The sequence below is a fragment of the Haliotis rufescens genome, unplaced genomic scaffold, assembly GCF_023055435.1.
Source record: "Haliotis rufescens isolate VD_foot unplaced genomic scaffold, xgHalRufe1.0.p SCAF_19, whole genome shotgun sequence".
Classification (NCBI taxonomy): Eukaryota; Metazoa; Mollusca; class Gastropoda; order Lepetellida; family Haliotidae; genus Haliotis; species Haliotis rufescens.
Genome location: NW_025963879.1, coordinates 21,906,792 through 21,927,739, shown reverse-complemented (window position 1 = coordinate 21,927,739; position 20,948 = coordinate 21,906,792). Strand labels below are relative to the sequence as shown.

Genomic DNA, 20,948 nt, shown 5'->3' with positions numbered 1-20,948 from the left:
GCTTTAACCACTAGGCTACCCGACCGCCCCCGTAAGGTACTGAGACTTATTGTGCTTACATTTAACATGAACGTGCTCGGTTTGTTTATTTTGTAAATTAGTTGCAATAGGAATGTATTAATTTGCAACCGCGAGATTTAAAATGCCCTCAAACTATCGGTGTGTAAGCAAATTAGCATTTTTCAACTGTTTTGATCATAGTTACACGTTGTTCATGGAAATCTCGATAAATAGATCTTATAAGGGCCTGTCTAAGTGTTAGTGGGGCAGTGGGGAAGCCTGGAGGTTAAGACGTCGATTTCTCAGGCCGCCGACCTGAGTTCTATTCTCCAGGTGGGTCTCGCTTGCAGTAAGGCCGGATCATTGTAGAGTAAAGTCTTATAGTGAGTTTGGTTTTACGCCGCTTTTAGCAATATTCCAGCAATATCACGGCGGGGGACACAAAAATGGGCTTCACACATTGTACCTATGTCGGGAATCGAACCCGGGTCTTCGGCGTGACGAGCCAACGCTTTAACCACTGGGCTACCCGACCGACCCGAACTGTCTTATAACTCACATTCATTGGGTGCAAAATACCTCGAGCCCTATTTCAATGCTTAAAGAATATGTCCAAGCAGATTTGTGTCGTAAAGTCTTATAGTGAGTGAGTGAGTTTGGTTTTACGCCGCTTTTAGCAATATTCCAGCAATATCACGGCGGGGGACACAAAAAGGGGCTTCACACATTGTACCCATGTCGGGAATCGAACCCGGGTCTTCGGCGTGACGAGCCAACGCTTTAACCACTGGGCTACCCGACCGACCCGAACTGTCTTATAACTCACATTCATTGGGTGCAAAATACCTCGAGCCCTATTTCAATGCTTAAAGAATATGTCCAAGCAGATTTGTGTCGTAAGAGGTGGCTAAAATGGATGGGAACCAAGCTCGACTGGGTGTCATCGTTCCCCGACGGTGTGGGACTTTGCTCATATTATTAACCATCGGGGAAGAGAATTTATGGATGTCAACTTATGAGGAACACTGTGTCACTTTTAAATGCCTTTCAAAGACTTAAAATCAGCCATTAGTTTTGTCGGGCCGAGACTCGGTTGTTTACAAGCCGTTATGGCAGATATATTTTTTACCCTGGCGTAAAACAACAAACAAATATAGGAAAGGTGTTTCATTGGTAGGATACTACATATGCGGATTCTCGTCTGTTTGTTTGTTATTTTACGCCGCACTCAGCAATATTCCAGCTATATGACGGTGATTGTAGGCAAAACATAGATATATCTATATGTCATGTATTTTCAGTCTTCACAGACTGAAGCCTTGTCTGGTTTGGGTCTAAGCTTAAATTGATACCTGATTCAGATCAACTTAAAAGGAGGCCACGGGTGGCCTAGTCGCAAAAAGCGCAGCATTCGTTTGGTCTTATGGGGTTCTCTTCAGTCTCTTGGGCGTCTCCTGAGTCTCTTGGGCGTCTCTTGAGTCTCTTGGGTCTCTTGGGCGTCTCCTGAGTCTCTTGGGCGTCTCTTGAGTCTCTTGGGGTTCTCCTGAGTCTCTTGGGCGTCTCTTGAGTCTCTTGGGGTTCTCCTGAGTCTCTTGGGCGTCTCTTGAGTCTCTTGGGGTTCTCCTGAGTCTCTTGAGTCTCTTGGGCGTCTTCTGAGTCTCGTGGGTGTCTCTTGAGTGTCTCTTGAGTCTCTTGGGTCTCTTGGGCGTCTCATGAGTCTCTTGGGCGTCACATGAGTCTCTTGCTCGTCACTTCGGGGTTCCGTTACATGACGTGAATATTGCTAATACACTCACTCCTCATATACTTTATTGTTCACTGGGGTAGCCTAGTTTTATAAACGTTCGCTTGTCACGCCGAAGACCCGGGTTCGATTTCGAACATGGGTACAATGTGTGAAGCCCCTGGTGTTCTACGCCGTGATATTGTAGGAATATTGCAAAAGGCGGTGACAAACCATGCTCACATACTCACCTTTATTCACTGATAACAAAACTAACGCTCTGAAAAACAAAATCCTTTATTTGAGAATGCGTTATTATATACAGTGGTGAGAATTGCATACAATGATGTGTCGCCATGATGACATGATGAGTATAGTACAGGGTAAGGATGATGGCAAACAACACAGGCAACAAACAATGGTTACTTTCAGGTGACAAAACGTAAATAAATTTCTTCTCAACCAACAACGTTATTTAATAACAGATAATAATGGCGAACCATCCTTAGTTCACGGGTACTTTCACAACGGCTTCCCGTCGTGCCTCGGAGATCTTACTTGTTTGTTTAATCCAGACATCATTAGACGGCGAGCTGGCTGTGGCACTAAAGTAATGTACGATTTCAAGAATGAAGCATAAAGCTCGCAGGGAATCCGTGAGATACATCAAAATAGCACCTTTTCAGACAGTTATTGTGTAACAGTTAAAGCATATATTACGACTTCAGCTGTCAACGTTTTTTTTTTATTTAGTCACAGTCACCAGGATGTAATTTACTCGTCTTTTGCTAAGGATACATAAATTGGTATTGAAGTCCAGCTTCACGCTGACCGACTTGACGCCATGGTAGGTTGACCTTCACCTTTCTCCATGTGTATGGAGAACTCACTGAGGATTGAGGAGTGATGACAGTTGTCATCTTTTTGAAAAGGGGTCGTTGGGGAAGACAGAACCCAGTGTTGGCGTGTCACACGCGTGGTGTCATCTCGAGTTTTCCGGATGAGCCCACGGTGTGAAGGTCATTCATGACGTCAATCAGAAGAACACCGCTGTCGCAACGTTACACGCTTGCGCTTCATTGTATCCCTAACTAAAGACGAGTAGTGTAGTTCTCAAAAGTAACACTGCCATTCGGAAGAGCGGACTACTTGAGCTAACATACGACCAACTTATTTTCTGTGAGGTCTTGCTCGTTGGTGGGTTTTTTTCAACAGACGTTTGAATATATAAGCAAAACAGAATCATACAGACGGTGGGACATGGAAAAATCAATACTGACTAGCGGTGCTCAATTGACATGGGTATCAAAATTAATGCATGTATGCATATTTAAGTGCATTTATTGACTAAAACAATATTACAAACTTGTACTGTCATTGCTAAGGTCAACGCTATATGTACACATGAAATTCCTTAATAATACAGAGTATTCACAGATATTAAGGTATAATTTCTCTCGTTCATTCATAACACACACGGATCTACTGACGTATATTCAGGGTTGAGTATTTGCAGTGAAGGAGCATGAACTTCCTGAAGAGTCAATAGGTCATATATTTGACTTGAAAGTGATAGATATTTTCAGCACCAGTTCAACAACTGACGTTTAAGGACACAGATGAAACTTCGTTACAGTTCCATCGGCAATACTCCATAGCCTTGTACACACAACGTTCCTCCATAACCTGTGAATACATACTGACGCTATGGGTCTAGTTCCATGCAGCAACGGCCGGCGTCCAGCGGGTGTTCTGACCAATGAGCGCTCAGATTACAACGGCAATATTTCTCGTGCACCCAGTGCCAGCCTTGCGCTCATGTGTACTCTTCAGGGTAGGGTTCGCACAAAGTTGATGCACGGAGTGCGTCTGACTTCCGTGATTTCTCCATGGTCTCTTTTCATTGGTTGATTACAATGTGACACTTGCAGACCGCACATCGGCCGTTTGTATGCATATACGTGATGGAAGAACGTAGTGTATATACATATCTCCGTGAAGTATTGATGATGTTACAACTGGTACAATGAAACTACACGATAGGAACACAATAGCCTCAGCCCAGACTTGAACTTCGAGGAAAGACCCAAAGGTCTTTTTTTCAAACGATTAACATAGTGATCGGTCCAAAACGTTACATTTTTTGGCATTAAAACATATCAAAGTTGTTTGAGGAATGTTCTTGAATCCTTACTACGATCTATGTGGAAAAGACAATCTACTTTCTTCTGACAGCAATTTATAAAAAATCTGGACTTATATTCGCTGTATACAGCGGTGGATAATTCATGCAGTGTCCAAGCCTGAGAATGTATACATTGTGCTTTATTAGTCATACTCCTAACGACACATGGTGTCATCTTGGAGTCATGTGTTCAATCAAATGCGTAGTTATACATTGCAAGAAATCAAGTAAACCAACCTTCTAGCGTTACAATGTATGTGCTAATATTGGTTGTATCCATTCGTCACCACTCGCCCCCTTTCGTAACCTGCAAGCAGACTCGTCCCCCTATCGATGAAAGTTATGTGCGAAAATACGACGAACCAATCAGAATGCGCGTATGATTTCAAGTTCTTCGTCAAAGAATCCCTCAAAAATACTTTTTGATTTTACATATGTCTTGCATCTAAAAACAAACCCAAGACACAGTTATATGTGTTCAATCATACTCTATAATTCCGCGTGTCCAGAAGTGCTTTAAATTGCATCTGAAATATATATACTTTATTTGGAAATATATGTGAACCATTACGCAACGAGTTGACATTTGTTTTAGGTATGCCCGTTTGCGCTAAGACGGAACCCGGTCGCAAAAATGGCCACGAGAGGGGCACGAGTCGCTATTCGGCTTGTTCCGGAATAAAACGAGTTGGTCACGAATGGGTTGTATCGTGTTCAAGCAAGACGTTGATTTTCACGCATTCAGCTTAGGGGTCGAAGCTGGAGCTGCGTGAAGTTGGTATCTTAGGGTCTACATCATGTTGAGCAATTAGTGGCACGGGCTGGTACCCGTTAATACCATGGAAGCAAAGATGCACAGAAATCACAAATATCTGACTCCCCACTGGCGTTATTCGTTGGGACAACGCGTTTCGTGGGAAGTCACACGCATTAACATACTGGCGTTCTTCGTTGGAACAACGCGTTTGGGGTGAGCTCGCAAACAATCTCACACTGGCGTTTTTCCTTGAGACAACGCGTTTGATGTGAGATCGCAAACAATCCCACACTCGGAACAACACATTTCGTGTACGGTAATAAGCATTCACACACAAAAACCGTGGGGAAATTACAAAGAAATAATTCTTGGTAATATAACAATACTGTAGTCGCCTGTCGGTCGTACCCGCCATCAAAATGGCGAAGAACACGGCAAACGTCATTCACACGTCCATTCAAACAGAATGAAGCGTTTCAACATGTGTGCAAAAACGCTCCAGTCTTCGTAATTCTAAATACAAAACTTCCGCTTCTCCAGGCATGCTCGAAGACATCATTGCAGATATTGTCTGTACATACAGGAACACTATTGCATCGAATACGTGTGACACACAACAGTCGCTATACGTTGGTCGATTCATGATAGTCGTCTAGATTGATTATAATCCTCTTGCCGTTAAGGTTAGGCGTAGAGGGCGTGGAGTCAGGGAGGTCATCCTTCTGAGCAGCCTCGGTCATGGCGGACAGTTTGTACTGAAGGTGACGGTTGCCTATCTTCATGTTCCGCTGTTTCAGTGTCTCAAGCTGCATGTACAGTCTCTTGAACTCCTCCTGGAACAGGAAACCCCCACAGTGTTAATACCTAGGCTGGACGAGTCACATGCAGACAGTGTTAATACCTAGGCTGGACGAGTCACATGTAGACAGTGTTAATACCTAGGCTGGACGAGTCACATGTGGACAGAGTTTATACCTAGGCTGGACGAGTCACATGTACACAGTGTTAATACCTAGGCTGGACGAGTCACATGTACACAGTGTTAATACCTAGGCTGGACGAGTCACATGTGGACAGAGTTTATACCTAGGCTGGACGAATCACATGTAGACAGTGTTAATACCTAGGCTGGACGAGCCACATGTACACAGTGTTAATACCTAGGCTGGACGAGCCACATGTACACAGTGTTAATACCTAGGCTGGACGAGTCACATGTACACAGTGTTAATACCTAGGCTGGACGAGTCACATGTGGACAGAGTTTATACCTACGGAGGTGGCAGAGTTACATGTAGACAGTGTTAATACCGACAGAGGTGGTAGAGTTATATGTAGGCAGTGTTAACACCGACAGAGGTGGTAGGGTTATATGTAGGCAGTGTTAACACCGACAGAGGTGGTAGAGTTATATGTAGGCAGTGTTAACACTAACAGAGGTGGTAGAGTTATATGTTTGCAGTGTTAATACCTTGGGAGGTTGTAGAGTTATATGTAGGCAGTGTTAACACCGACAGAGGTGGTAGAGTTATATGTAGGCAGTGTTAACACCGGCACAGGTAGTAGGGTTATATGTTGGCAGTGTTAACACTAACAGAGGTGGTAGAGTTATATGTTGGCAGTGTTAATACCGACAGAGGTGGTAGAGTTATATGTAGGCAGTGTTAACACCGACAGAGGTGGTAGAGTTATATGTAGGCAGTGTTAACACCGACAGAGGTGGTAGGGTTATATGTAGGCAGTGTTAACACCGACAGAGGTGGTAGAGTTATATGTTGGCAGTGTTAATACCTTGGGAGGTGGTAGAGTTACATGTAGTTAGTGTTAACATCGACAGAGGTGGTAGAGTTATATGTAGGCAGTGTTAACACCGACAGAGGTGGTAGAGTTATATGTAGGCAGTGTTAATACCGACAGAGGTGGTAGAGTTACATGTTGGCAGTGTTAATACCTTGGGAGGTTGTAGAGTTATATGTAGTTAGTGTTAACATCGACAGAGGTGGTAGAGTTATATGTAGACAGTGTTAACACCGACAGAGGTGGTAGAGTTATATGTTGGCAGTGTTAATACCGACAGAGGTGGTAGAGTTATATGTAGGCAGTGTTAATACCTTGGGAGGTTGTAGAGTTATATGTAGACAGTGTTTATACCGACAGAGGTGGTAGGGTTATATGTAGGCAGTGTTAACACCGACAGAGGTGGTAGAGTTACATGTAGGCAGTGTTAATACCGACAGAGGTGGTAGGGTTATATGTAGGCAGTGTTAATACCGACAGAGGTGGTAGAGTTACATGTAGTTAGTGTAGATACCGACAGAGGTGGTAGGGTTATATGTAGGCAGTGTTGACACCGACAGAGGTGGTAGAATTATATGTAGACAGTGTTAACACCGACAGAGGTGGTAGAGTTATATGTTGGCAGTGTTAATACCGACAGAGGTGGTAGAGTTATATGTAGGCAGTGTTAATACCTTGGGAGGTTGTAGAGTTACCTGTAGACAGTGTTTATACCGACAGAGGTGGTAGGGTTATATGTAGGCAGTGTTAACACCGACAGAGGTGGTAGAGTTACATGTAGGCAGTGTTAATACCGACAGAGGTGGTAGAGTTACATGTAGGCAGTGTTAATACCGACAGAGGTGGTAGAGTTACATGTAGACAGTGTTAATACCGACAGAGGTGGTAGGGTTATATGTAGGCAGTGTTAACACCGACAGAGGTGGTAGAGTTACATGTAGGCAGTGTTAATACCGACAGAGGTGGTAGGGTTATATGTAGGCAGTGTTAACACCGACAGAGGTGGTAGAGTTACATGTAGGCAGTGTTAATACCGACAGAGGTGGTAGAGTTACATGTAGGCAGTGTTAATACCGACAGAGGTGGTAGAGTTATATGTAGGCAGTGTTAACACCGACAGAGGTGGTAGAGTTATATGTAGGCAGTGTTAACACCGACAGAGGTGGTAGAGTTACATGTAGACAGTGTTAACACTAACAGAGGTGGTAGAGTTATATGTTTGCGGTGTTAATACCTTGGGAGGTTGTAGAGTTATATGTAGGCAGTGTTAACACCGACAGAGGTGGTAGAGTTATATGTTGGCAGTGTTAATACCTTGGGAGGTTGGAGATTTATGTAGGCAGTGTTAACACCGACAGAGGTGGTAGAGTTACATGTAGGCAGTGTTAATACCGACAGAGGTGGTAGAGTTACATGTAGGCAGTGTTAATACCTAGGCTGGACGAGTCACATGTACACAGTGTTAATACCTAGGCTGGACGAGTCACATGTGGACAGAGTTTATACCTAGGCTGGACGAATCACATGTAGACAGTGTTAATACCTAGGCTGGACGAGCCACATGTACACAGTGTTAATACCTAGGCTGGACGAGCCACATGTACACAGTGTTAATACCTAGGCTGGACGAGTCACATGTACACAGTGTTAATACCTAGGCTGGACGAGTCACATGTGGACAGAGTTTATACCTACGGAGGTGGCAGAGTTACATGTAGACAGTGTTAATACCGACAGAGGTGGTAGAGTTATATGTAGGCAGTGTTAACACCGACAGAGGTGGTAGGGTTATATGTAGGCAGTGTTAACACCGACAGAGGTGGTAGAGTTATATGTAGGCAGTGTTAACACTAACAGAGGTGGTAGAGTTATATGTTTGCAGTGTTAATACCTTGGGAGGTTGTAGAGTTATATGTAGGCAGTGTTAACACCGACAGAGGTGGTAGAGTTATATGTAGGCAGTGTTAACACCGGCACAGGTAGTAGGGTTATATGTTGGCAGTGTTAACACTAACAGAGGTGGTAGAGTTATATGTTGGCAGTGTTAATACCGACAGAGGTGGTAGAGTTATATGTAGGCAGTGTTAACACCGACAGAGGTGGTAGAGTTATATGTAGGCAGTGTTAACACCGACAGAGGTGGTAGGGTTATATGTAGGCAGTGTTAACACCGACAGAGGTGGTAGAGTTATATGTTGGCAGTGTTAATACCTTGGGAGGTGGTAGAGTTACATGTAGTTAGTGTTAACATCGACAGAGGTGGTAGAGTTATATGTAGGCAGTGTTAACACCGACAGAGGTGGTAGAGTTATATGTAGGCAGTGTTAATACCGACAGAGGTGGTAGAGTTACATGTTGGCAGTGTTAATACCTTGGGAGGTTGTAGAGTTATATGTAGTTAGTGTTAACATCGACAGAGGTGGTAGAGTTATATGTAGACAGTGTTAACACCGACAGAGGTGGTAGAGTTATATGTTGGCAGTGTTAATACCGACAGAGGTGGTAGAGTTATATGTAGGCAGTGTTAATACCTTGGGAGGTTGTAGAGTTATATGTAGACAGTGTTTATACCGACAGAGGTGGTAGGGTTATATGTAGGCAGTGTTAACACCGACAGAGGTGGTAGAGTTACATGTAGGCAGTGTTAATACCGACAGAGGTGGTAGGGTTATATGTAGGCAGTGTTAATACCGACAGAGGTGGTAGAGTTACATGTAGTTAGTGTAGATACCGACAGAGGTGGTAGGGTTATATGTAGGCAGTGTTGACACCGACAGAGGTGGTAGAATTATATGTAGACAGTGTTAACACCGACAGAGGTGGTAGAGTTATATGTTGGCAGTGTTAATACCGACAGAGGTGGTAGAGTTATATGTAGGCAGTGTTAATACCTTGGGAGGTTGTAGAGTTACCTGTAGACAGTGTTTATACCGACAGAGGTGGTAGGGTTATATGTAGGCAGTGTTAACACCGACAGAGGTGGTAGAGTTACATGTAGGCAGTGTTAATACCGACAGAGGTGGTAGAGTTACATGTAGGCAGTGTTAATACCGACAGAGGTGGTAGAGTTACATGTAGACAGTGTTAATACCGACAGAGGTGGTAGGGTTATATGTAGGCAGTGTTAACACCGACAGAGGTGGTAGAGTTACATGTAGGCAGTGTTAATACCGACAGAGGTGGTAGGGTTATATGTAGGCAGTGTTAACACCGACAGAGGTGGTAGAGTTACATGTAGGCAGTGTTAATACCGACAGAGGTGGTAGAGTTACATGTAGGCAGTGTTAATACCGACAGAGGTGGTAGAGTTATATGTAGGCAGTGTTAACACCGACAGAGGTGGTAGAGTTATATGTAGGCAGTGTTAACACCGACAGAGGTGGTAGAGTTACATGTAGACAGTGTTAACACTAACAGAGGTGGTAGAGTTATATGTTTGCGGTGTTAATACCTTGGGAGGTTGTAGAGTTATATGTAGGCAGTGTTAACACCGACAGAGGTGGTAGAGTTATATGTTGGCAGTGTTAATACCTTGGGAGGTTGGAGATTTATGTAGGCAGTGTTAACACCGACAGAGGTGGTAGAGTTACATGTAGGCAGTGTTAATACCGACAGAGGTGGTAGAGTTACATGTAGGCAGTGTTAATACCGACAGAGGTGGTAGGGTTATATGTAGGCAGTGTTAATACCGACAGAGGTGGTAGAGTTACATGTAGTTAGTGTAGATACCGACAGAGGTGGTAGGGTTATATGTAGGCAGTGTTAACACCGACAGAGGTGGTAGAATTACATGTAGACAGTGTTAATATCGACAGAGGTGGTAGGGTTATATGTAGGCAGTGTTAATACCGACAGAGGTGGTAGAGTTACATCTAGACATTGTTAATACCGACAGAGGTGGTAGAGTTACATCTAGACATTGTTAATACCTACGTAGGTGCTAGAATCAAAACCTTGGGAGGTGGTAGTGAGTGGTTTTGGGATGAAGGTTCGTGTCATTTGACGTCAGTTGTCATAATGTGTAGCAATAAACAAATTAAATATTCATACACCTCGAACAAATTCGAGTGTGTGAATGAAAACACATATGAGAAATGGGACGGTGTTGATTTCATTTTACGTAGCTGCTTTTGTGTCTTGTGATGTCGACTGCGGTACTACCTCAGTGCCGACATGTGCCTGTTTTCATCACTGCCATCTCTTCTTTACCATGGCTGGGGAACTCCGAGAATGGGATCCACAGATTGTACCCATGCATGGAACCAGTCCCGGGTACTGGTCTTGAAGAAAATCTAGTAACACCCCTACACCGATCTAGCGCCTATCTCCTCGCTACAATGAAACTTGCAATGCCCGTAAGAACGTTTGTTTGTTTGTAGTTTAACGCAATCTCATTAAAATGAGATCTAGGTTCTCGCTGCCGCTAAACAAAGATCTAAGGACAACCCATTACGGGTCACGTCAGAACGACCTTTCGCGAACTTTGACCGACCACTGAAACGAATAACCAGAAGTCGATATCAGCCAATGAGATAGCAGCTTTCTCGAGCTTTACGGCACTCGTTTCAACCTGGCGACTTCCTTTTCAGACTACGCTTGAAAAATATGTTGACACAGTTCTCGATTAAAATTTTGAAAACTGAACAGAAGAACAATCCGGAATATCTAATATATCGTTGCGATCGTATGGCAGTGCTTCCCACGTACTGTGCAGCGCCTCCTCCGTTCAAATGTTTATCCTACGGAAGCGAGAGACAGACGATGATTTTGACGGAATCAGTCGTACGGGCCGTAACTGTCGTTCGGAATACCCCGTTTCAACGTTTTCGAGGTGGCATGTTTAGAAAACACATTCCGACTGTCACTTTCATGATCTGGTAAGTGACGCTTTGATTGGTCGGATGAAAGGTCGTTCTGATAGCGATAGCGAGAACTAAGATCTGATTTTAATGAGATTGTAGTTTAACGCTGCACAAATTATCGAGTGTGGACCAGACAATCCAGTGATTGGCATCATGCGCATCGATCCGCGCAATTAAGATACGATGATATGTGTCAATCAAGTCAGCGAGCCTGACCCCTCGATCCCGTTAGTCTTACGAAAAGCATGGGTTGCTGAAGACCAAATATAACCCGGATCTTCACGGGTCACTTAATAGCTAAAGAGCGACAGACAGTATATTATCGGGGTTTTGCTTGTATGAATACTTGATAAATAGATAGAATAGTTTGTTTGCTTGTTTTTAACGCCGCACTCAGCAATATTCCAGCTACATGACGGCGGTCTTTAAGTCAAGTCTGGACCAGACAATCCAGTGATTGACATCATGAGCATCGATCTTTTCAACTGGGATACGAAGATAAAATAGTAAGACAGTGGTTCTCTTCACGAGGGCTCTACAATGCCAATATGAATTAAGGTAAGAGTGAGTGAGTGAGTTTGGTTTAACGCCTCTTTTAACATTATTTCAGTTATATCACGGAGTGTCAACTTACTGGGTAGGAAAGCCCGAAGTGTTGCAGGTCTCAGACGTTTACCACTTTCGTGAAGCCCACAAGCACGGGTATGGTGCTGACAAACATAGAAACATGATGGGGGCGAACCGGGATTCGAACCCACAATCATAGGTTTCTGGCGTGCCCATGGGACGACGCAACTCTGCACAGCATAGCGGCGCCTTAGACGACTGGGCCACCCGTGTCCCGAATTCGGGTCAGAGCTTGGTCTTAACTTAGAAACCAACACGAAAATGAGAAAACATGTCATAGAAGACGTCAACTGCCAACTAAGCCAAAATAGTTTACTTTTTTGTCCACCCTCCCGACAACATGATTTTGTGTCAGGGCCTGACCTTTCTCATCTTCCCGAGGCAAGAGAGTTAACTGACCATAAAAAAACAGTTTCCACCCTAGCCGAACTAGGCTGGTATTATGGAGTAACATTTTGGCTGGACTAACGAGTCCATGCATAGTCCAATCAAAATCGCGCACCAAAATCGAAGTCCGGTTCGTAAATTGTCGTGCAGATTTCGATCGACTGCAGGATTTGCAAAACGTGTGCACCGCCAACTCGTTGTCAGCAGATATTTTCCAAATCTTTTCATGTTTTTAATAAAGGTGCTCACGTGAGTTGATGCATTTCGCGATGTAAGACCCGTTTTATCACAATATAGATCTTGATTATCGACCAGATCGTCCTGACTGGGCGCCACCATTTTGGGTGAAGCAAACGCAAGTGATACGAGAGGTGGAATCTGATTGGTCTATAGAAGAGGCTGAGAAGGGACATAACTGGTAATAGCCACTGGTGGCGCTACGATCGAGCCCAGTAATTCCAGCCGAGTTTGGCAAGGGTGGAAACTGGATTTTTAAAGTCAGTTAACACTCTTGCCTCGGGGAGATGGACCTTACTTAGAAATCAAAACGAATATGAGAAACTATGTCAAAGAATTCGAGAGAACATCAACTACGAACCAAGCTCAAATAGTTTAATTTTTGTTTGAAAATGTTCGAAACGTTAAGGTAACTTTCAAAAACATTCTCGTATTGGGCTTCACACATTGTACCCATGTCGGGAATCGAACCCGGGTCTTGGGCGTGACGAGCGAACACTTTAACCACTAGGCTACCCGACCGCCCCTCGAATTGAAAGAGGGTACTGACTGACAATTGGTGGACAACTTTGTTCAGCGCCGTCAAAACTACAGGTAACATAGCCCTGCATTGAAAACACAGTTATCTCCTAATTAAACGTCTGAGTGAGTGAGTTGGTTTAACGCTGCTTTTAACAGTATTCCAGTTATATCGCTGCGTGTCAGCTTAATGTGGGAGGAAAGCCCGAAGTGATGCAGGTCTCAGGCGTTTAACACTTTGGTGAAATAATGAGCATGGGTATGGTGCTGACAAACCTAGAGTGAGTGAGTGAGTTGGGTTTAACGCCGCTTTTAACAGTATTCCAGTTATATCACGGCGTGTCAGCTTAATGTGGGAGGAAAGCCCGAAGTGATGCAGGTCTCAGGCGTTAAACACTTTGGTGAAATCATGAGCACGGGAATAGTGCTGACAAACCTAGAGTGAGTGAGTGAGTGAGTTGGGTTGGGTTTAACGCCGCTTTTAACAGTATTCCAGTTATATCGCGGCGTGTCAGCTTAATGTGGGAGGAAAGCCCGAAGTGATGCAGGTCTCAGACGTTTACCACTTCGGTGAAACCCATGAGCATGGTGCTGAGAAACCTAGAAACATAATCGGGGCGAACCGGGATTCGAACCCACAATCATAGGTTTCTGGCGTGCCCAAGGGACGCAGCTCTGCACAGCGAATCGCGGCGCCTTAAACGACTGGGCCACCCGTGCCCCCGACAAACCTAGAAATAATATCGGAGCGAACCGGGATTCGAACCCATGGCCATAGGTTCCTGGCGTGTCCAAAGGGATAGGTGATACACGGTGGAATGCGATGAGCAAGTGCGTACCCCACGTCTTACTAACTTCAAAAAGGGTATATACAAATTATTGGGGCACTAACCGAAATTATCCTATAATGAAACAGATGGCTAATTAAATGTCTTCTGATGATATGCAAGAGGTGAGGTGAGGTGAAATTGGGTTTAACGTCGCGTCCAAGATTATTGCACTTATATAGCGAAGTGCATGCACATGTGTGTGTGTGTGTGTGTGTGTGTGTGTCTGCTTGTACTAGTCCGGACTGATGCCGATTTATAGTGCTAGCCCACTGGGATACAATGCCGCAGTTTAACATGAATACCCCACCCAGACACAGTATACTGACTCCGAGCCGACCAGTCCTTGTTTTAGCACCTTAATGCCGAGCGCCAGACAGGGTAACAAGTACTATCTTTAAGCGTCTTTTGGTATAACGCGGCCGGGGATCGAACCCCAGACCTTCCGCTCTCCGGGCGGACGCTCTACCACTAGACCACGGAGGCGGTCTGATATGCAAGAAACAAGACGAGGGACATATGACCACGAATGTCAGAATGTAAAACAAGAACACCTGTTCAATGTATACGAGACAAAATAATGGTACAGTTAACTACGGTTATAACGAACTCAAAGGGACTACTATTTTTAGTTCGTTATAACCGTAGTTCGTTATAAGCATATATACAGCATAACTACAGCAAATAGTCGGGACTAAAAAGTAAGTTCGTTATATCGGTCAGTTCGTTATAAGCGTGTTCGTTATAACCGTAGTTTACTGTATCTTACTTCAAACTGATGAAAATTCCACACCGACGACTGTATGTATCACGTGATTTTTACAAAATGCCGATAATATACTGTCACGATCTCTCCACCTTACAGCACAACAGAAACCCGTTATTAACATGGAATACACGTGAATCACGTGCTCGGATATGTAAATGCACTGCACGTGATCACATAACGATGTTCATTGGACAAGAGCCTTTAGCTGTGCTTTAAGCAGTGAGATCACAATCACATTACGCAAGCAGATGCATTAACGATGCGGACACGATAAATGTGTACCTTGATATCCAATCTAAGTACCTTTAAGTCCTTATCCAAGACAACTACCTGTATATCCTTCTCCAGAAAGCTCTCGCACTCCGCCTCGTCAACACGGTCTCCGTAGCCGTTTGAAGACGCTGTGTTGGTCATGGCAGTTGCTGGCTTGGTCCCGAGGGTGTATTTTGAGCCCCTACTCAGCATTGTTGATTGTTGCTGGTTTTGTTGTTCTTTTGGGCCAGAACTGGACTTCAGCACAAGGTAGCACTGGTGAAAAAAAGTGAAGAAATGTAAATATTGTAAACTAATATCTGTCAAGGCCTCAGTAAAGTTTTCAAAAACCTTTATGGTAGACATTTGGAGGACATTTGAAAATTCAAAATTTGACGAATTTGTGACAAAAAATGATGTCCGATGCATTTCCCTATTTTGACTTGGGTTTTTTCCAGGTGAAAAATTGACATGCCTCTTCGTGTGTTTGTGACACATGGTATAACCATTATTTGATAGTGATTCAAAAACACATTCTCCTATAGTAGGAATCGTAGAATGGACTCTGCTTTTAGCAGAGATCGCTTATTATTATGGAAAGAATTTTGTCGCATTTATTTAAGTGTCTTGTTCAAATACTTTTCATTGTATTAACAGTGACTGACTCAGTTTGTTGCAGTGCCGCTTTCAGCAGTATATTTCAGTTACATCACGGCGTGTCAGCTTAATGTGGGAGGAAAGCCCGAAGTAATGCAGGTCGTACACCTTTACGACTGTAAACCCACGGACACAGTATGGTGCCGACAAACCAAGAAAAACAAATCGGAGAGAAGCGGGATTCGAACCCACGATCACAGGTTTATGGCGTGCCCAAGTGATTAAACGTTCAAAGACGATAGATGATACACAGTGGAATGCGATGAGCAAGTGTGTACCTCACGTGTGTAACTTCAAATAAGTAAAATTAATTAATGTTAATTAAGTTTTTGATAGGGCCCAGGACGGTGCTCTGCACAATGCAGCGTCCCCCAAGGCGACTGAGCTACCTGAGCCGGGGGTTGACGTTTTAATTGCGTGAGTGAGTGAGTTGGGTTTAACGCCGCTTTTAACATTATTCCAGTTATATCCCGGCGAGTCAGCTTAATGTGGGAGGAAAGCCAGAAGTGATGCAGGTCTCAGACGTTTACCACTTCGGTGAAACCCACGAGCACGGGCATGGTGCTGACAAACCTAGAAACATAATCGGGGCGCACCGGGATTCGAACCCACAATCATAGGTTTCTGGCGTGCCCAAGGGACGCAACTCTACACAGCGAATCGCGGCGCCTTAGACAACTGGGCCACCCGGGCCCCCGTTGACGTTTTAAACATGGCGTGGACTTACCTTGCTACCAAAGAGGAACGCCAAGGTGACCGTTGTCGTTAGCTGGGTGTGAATAAATACCACTAAGTATAACAAGTCAGGGTTGGTGGGGAAGGGATCTTTCAAAAATATCCTGAAAAAGATAATACGTATTAGTAATCATATTGATAATTCATTTTCATAATCACAAGTCGTTTGTTTGTTTGTTGTTTAACGCCTCACTCAGCAATATTCAAGCTTTATGACGGTTGTCTGTAAATAATCGAGTCACAAGACAATCCAGTGATTGATATCATGAGCATCGATCCACGCAATTGGGATACGATGACATGCATCAACCATGCCAACGAGCCTGACCACCAGATCCCGTTAGTCGCCTTTTACGGCAAGAATGGGTTGCTAAGGATCTATTCTGACCCTGATCTTCACGGGTCTAATCACAAGTTGATAAAGAAACATGATCACGATAACTTTATTACCAAGTACTTGACATGACAAATCCTACACCAGGTGAGGTAAGGAATATGCTGAACAATATCTGGCTATGATGACGCTGATGTCGTGATGAAGACGACCTTCAACAGCTGCATAGCCATCATTTCCAAGGTTCTAACAGTTGTAACAGTAAAATGACAGGCCATATCGTTAGGGGCGCCAAGTTGCCATAGTGATCGGTTCCTTGGCTTTCAAATGGCCAGGGGTTCGTTTCACAAAGCCATCATAGCGCCACGACTCTCCATCTCTGATACGATTATAGAGTAACAATACTAGCGCTGCAATCGCTTTGTGAACGGCCCCAAGAACAGCGGAATCTCGTCTATTGTAATACCAAAGGATCAGCAGATGTTCAGTGAACTCCAAAGGATCAGCAGATATTCAGTGAACCCCAAAGGATCAGCAGATATTCAGCGAACCCCAAAGGATCAGCAGATATTCAGCGAACCCCAAAGGATCAGCAGATATTCAGTGAATCCAAAAGGATCAGCAGATATTCAGCGAACCCCAAAGGATCAGCAGATATTCAATGAATCCCAAAGGATCGGCATATATTTAGCGAACCCCAAAGGATCAGCAGATATTCAGCGAACCCCAAAGGATCAGCAGATGTTCAGCGAACCCCGAGGGATCAGCAGATGTTCAGCGAACCCCGAGGGATCAGCAATTGCTAAGTGAGTTACAATGTCCTTGATGGTACACTGGAAATACTTAACGAGGTTTCGCATGGTGAGTGTGTCAACGACCTTGAGGGTGACATATTACGTAGTGTTTGTTTGTTGTTTAACGCCGAACGCAGCAATATTCCAGCTATATGACGGCGGTCTTTAAATAATCGAGTCTGGACCAGACAATCCAGTGATTGACATCTTGAGCATCGATCCACGCAATTGGGATACGGTGACATGCATATAGCAAGTCAGCGAGCCTGACCGCCCGATCCCGATAGTCGTCTCTTACGACAAGCAGTATCGCCTTTTACGCTTGCTGAAGATCTACCTGTATTTTACCCCGGATCTTCAGGGGTCTATTACGTACTGTGTCTCATGAAACACTACTATCCTCTGTCCGTCTACAGATAATAACTATATGTTTAAACAAGTGTGCATCTGGAGTTGAAATTTGATACAACAAAAAGAGACACCCATGCATTGGATAATCGATAGGATTGCCATATTAGAGGTATTACTTTCGCCCTAATTTAGTGAAAAACTGCTAGCAGATTATGTTTAAATTATCTCAGATTTCAGTTTTATTTTCACATTTCCGTCACGTTTCCTGTCCCTGAAGTACGTCACGCCACAAGGGGAACTACATTGGCGACAATGTTTTGCATCTCTTCTGGAGATTTATGCTTAACTTTTGGTGGCCGGGGAAAACCTAATCCACAAGATGGCTGAAGTTATTTTTCTTCAGAAATAATAACGACCTGACAATACGAGTATATTAAATACTAAGATGTCATGCACTCCATTCTGCTGTCAATCAATGTCAACTCGTGTCTTTAATACATATGGAAACAAAATAAAGGCCGAAACATTTCCGAAATAAAAAAGAATTGAATTCATTGAAAAGGAAATTACCACCGCAACTTTGGAGAACATTCCGCGAGAGAAAGATTGGAAGATTGAATACCCTACAATCATTTCCATTAATAATACCTCATATGGCAACCTCAATTATTTTTAATTTCTAAAGGAGATCGATTAATGTTTCTTTCGAAAAGTACAACTTTTGAACATTATTTCAAAACAACATGATGTGTCCGAGTGTGTGTCCGAGGGGAGAGTTTTTGTTTGTTTATTTGTTGTTTAACGCAGCACGCAGCAATATTACAGCTATGTGGCGGCGGTCTGTAAATAATCGAATCTGGGCCAGACAATCCAGTGATTGACGTCATGAGCATCGATCCACGCATTTGGGATACGATAACATGCATGAACCAAGTCAGCGTGCCTGACCACCCGATCCCGTTAGTTGCCTCTTACGACAAGCACAGTCGCCTTTTACGGCAAGCATGGGTTGCTGAAGACCGATCCTACCCTGGAATCTTCACGGGTGTCGAGGGGGGGAGTCCAAGGTGACGCTTAGTCGTATTCAGATCACCGTCTGGGTGGATCTGGGATTCGAACTCACCACAAGTATATCCCGACACAAGGGACACAACTCGTGATGCGGCGCCGTACAACACTGAACATACCTAAACGTTTTTATTACTCTTGCAGTGGGACTAATTATTCGTAGATATGTCTATCGACTACAGTAAACTACGGTTATAACGAACTCACAGAGACCACTAATTTTAGTTTGTTAAAATCATAGTTCGTTATAAGCATATATACAGCAACTATACAGCAAATAGACGGGATCAAAACACATTTCGTTATATCCGTCAGTTCGTTATAAGCGTGTTCGTTATAAACGTAGTTTACTGTAGCATAGTTACTGCATCAGAAGTACAATAATTGCTTCAAATTTACTAAAAATGGTAAACATGTATTCAAACGTGAACTTACATTGACACATTGAGAAATAAAGAAAGTAGAAATTCGTTGTATATTGCCCAGCTTATAAAACGACTTTCGTTGAACTCTGACGGCGCTTTTCGTACTACTATACACAGTCTCACGCCCCACAGTAAAAACAACAGCTCCGCTGAAACCAAAGAGGAATAAATATAGACTTACATTCAAACATACCGGTATCTACATAGTAAGCATATAACAGTATCCGATTCAACCAAGAAGTCATTCTGTCCATCGTGCTGATTTTTAACATTATCTCTCGCTCGCCGGACACAATACTATCAGTTGAATGTCCTATTCACCGAGGATTATGCTTATTTCTCTTTAGTCAGACGTGACATTTACGTGTTTGTAATCACATTATTTGTAAACAGATTCTTAATGATCCATATACTAGATCTTCCAAGGGACTCGTTTTCGTGTCGGATTTGATTGCGCGCGACTTGGAAGCAACGCGCCCTTTTGACACTCACCTATTACGGCGGAGTGATCCCACCAGTCGGAAGAACATTGGTATGCCTTGAGGCCGCTTACATCTTTACCTAAAACGTAAAAAGCGAATCCAAATTAAATTATTATCAAATCACTTGTTCATGGGGGACTAATTCCTAATTTCACTAATGACAGCTGTGTTGTGCTGGCTCTGCGATAGAACAAAGAAAACCGAAGCTGTGTGTACTTCATTCCCTCGGTTTGTCATCAAACACGATAGTGACGTCATGACGCAAGTACTGTCCCGCAGATGTCAATTTTCTGCGCAGAGATTGGTTGTCGATTTACGTGATGATCAACTTAAAGATACGATTTCTTAACGATCAGAGAGAAATTGATGTAATTAATGAAATGAAGTAGAGTGAATCTTAACAGCAAATTATCACAGTGGGACTTCACCTGAAACGGAAATTATTCGAGAAGCGAAAAACGACATTGACTGCCTTGTACCATTTAGAAGAGCTGCATGACTTTGCATTTGACCGATCGCTCTAGTGAGAATTTGTTTTGACTTTCAACAAGCATTCGTTCATACGCCGCTTCAAGAAAGGTTATGCTCTTTGAGATAATTGTCAAGCTGTATTCAAGACAAAAACGTAATGCATTCAAATGAAGACTTCTAATCAGCCTCAATCCACTGATCTTGATCAAATCTGCCGAGTATTCTCGCATCTTCTGCCACTTCTGGAACTAATCTTGTGTCAACGGTTGTGCACAAATGAAAAAAACCCGATCTTCTCATCCTCCAATATTAGTTCATAATACAAAACTGGACATCAATTACAAAGTGGTTTTTTTATCTCTACCCGGGAAAGATGTTTTTTATTCTTTAAACGGGTTACATCTGACATTGGAGTTACATGAGACAAGATTCCGTCCATTTGTTTTCTCAGCAATGCGTCAATGCAATAAACACAAATTTAATCTATATAATGATCTTTAACATTTGAAGGACAAACAAATGTTGATAAATATATCTCGGAATTATTGATAAGTCAGCAAGAAATGTTGTAAGACCATATTAAGGTTCTGTTTGTTTGTTAGTTGCTTAATGCCGCTCTCTGCAATATTCCAGCTATACGACGACAGTCCGTTAATAACCGATATTTGAGTCTGGACCATAAAATCTAG

The 20,948-nt window shown here is 43.4% G+C and overlaps 1 protein-coding gene across 2 annotated transcripts in view; it reads right to left on the bottom strand.

Annotated features, from left to right (window-relative positions):
- Positions 1-2,004: 2,004 nt before the first annotated feature.
- The window catches only part of LOC124135293 (probable G-protein coupled receptor CG31760), a 288,076-nt gene continuing 269,132 nt past the window's right edge, over positions 2,005-20,948 (bottom strand). Inside the window, exons 10-14 of one of the 2 annotated variants that reach the window (XM_046500559.2) lie at positions 19,799-19,867; positions 19,317-19,455; positions 16,327-16,438; positions 14,994-15,218; positions 2,005-5,498 (exon numbers count right to left, since the gene is read on the bottom strand). In XM_046500559.2, the coding sequence (XP_046356515.1) occupies positions 5,289-5,498; positions 14,994-15,218; positions 16,327-16,438; positions 19,317-19,455; positions 19,799-19,867 (755 nt within the window). In that variant the 3' untranslated portion in view covers positions 2,005-5,288. The remainder of the gene's footprint in view (positions 5,499-14,993; positions 15,219-16,326; positions 16,439-19,316; positions 19,456-19,798; positions 19,868-20,948) is intronic. The other variant, XM_046500560.2, reaches the window with a different exon arrangement.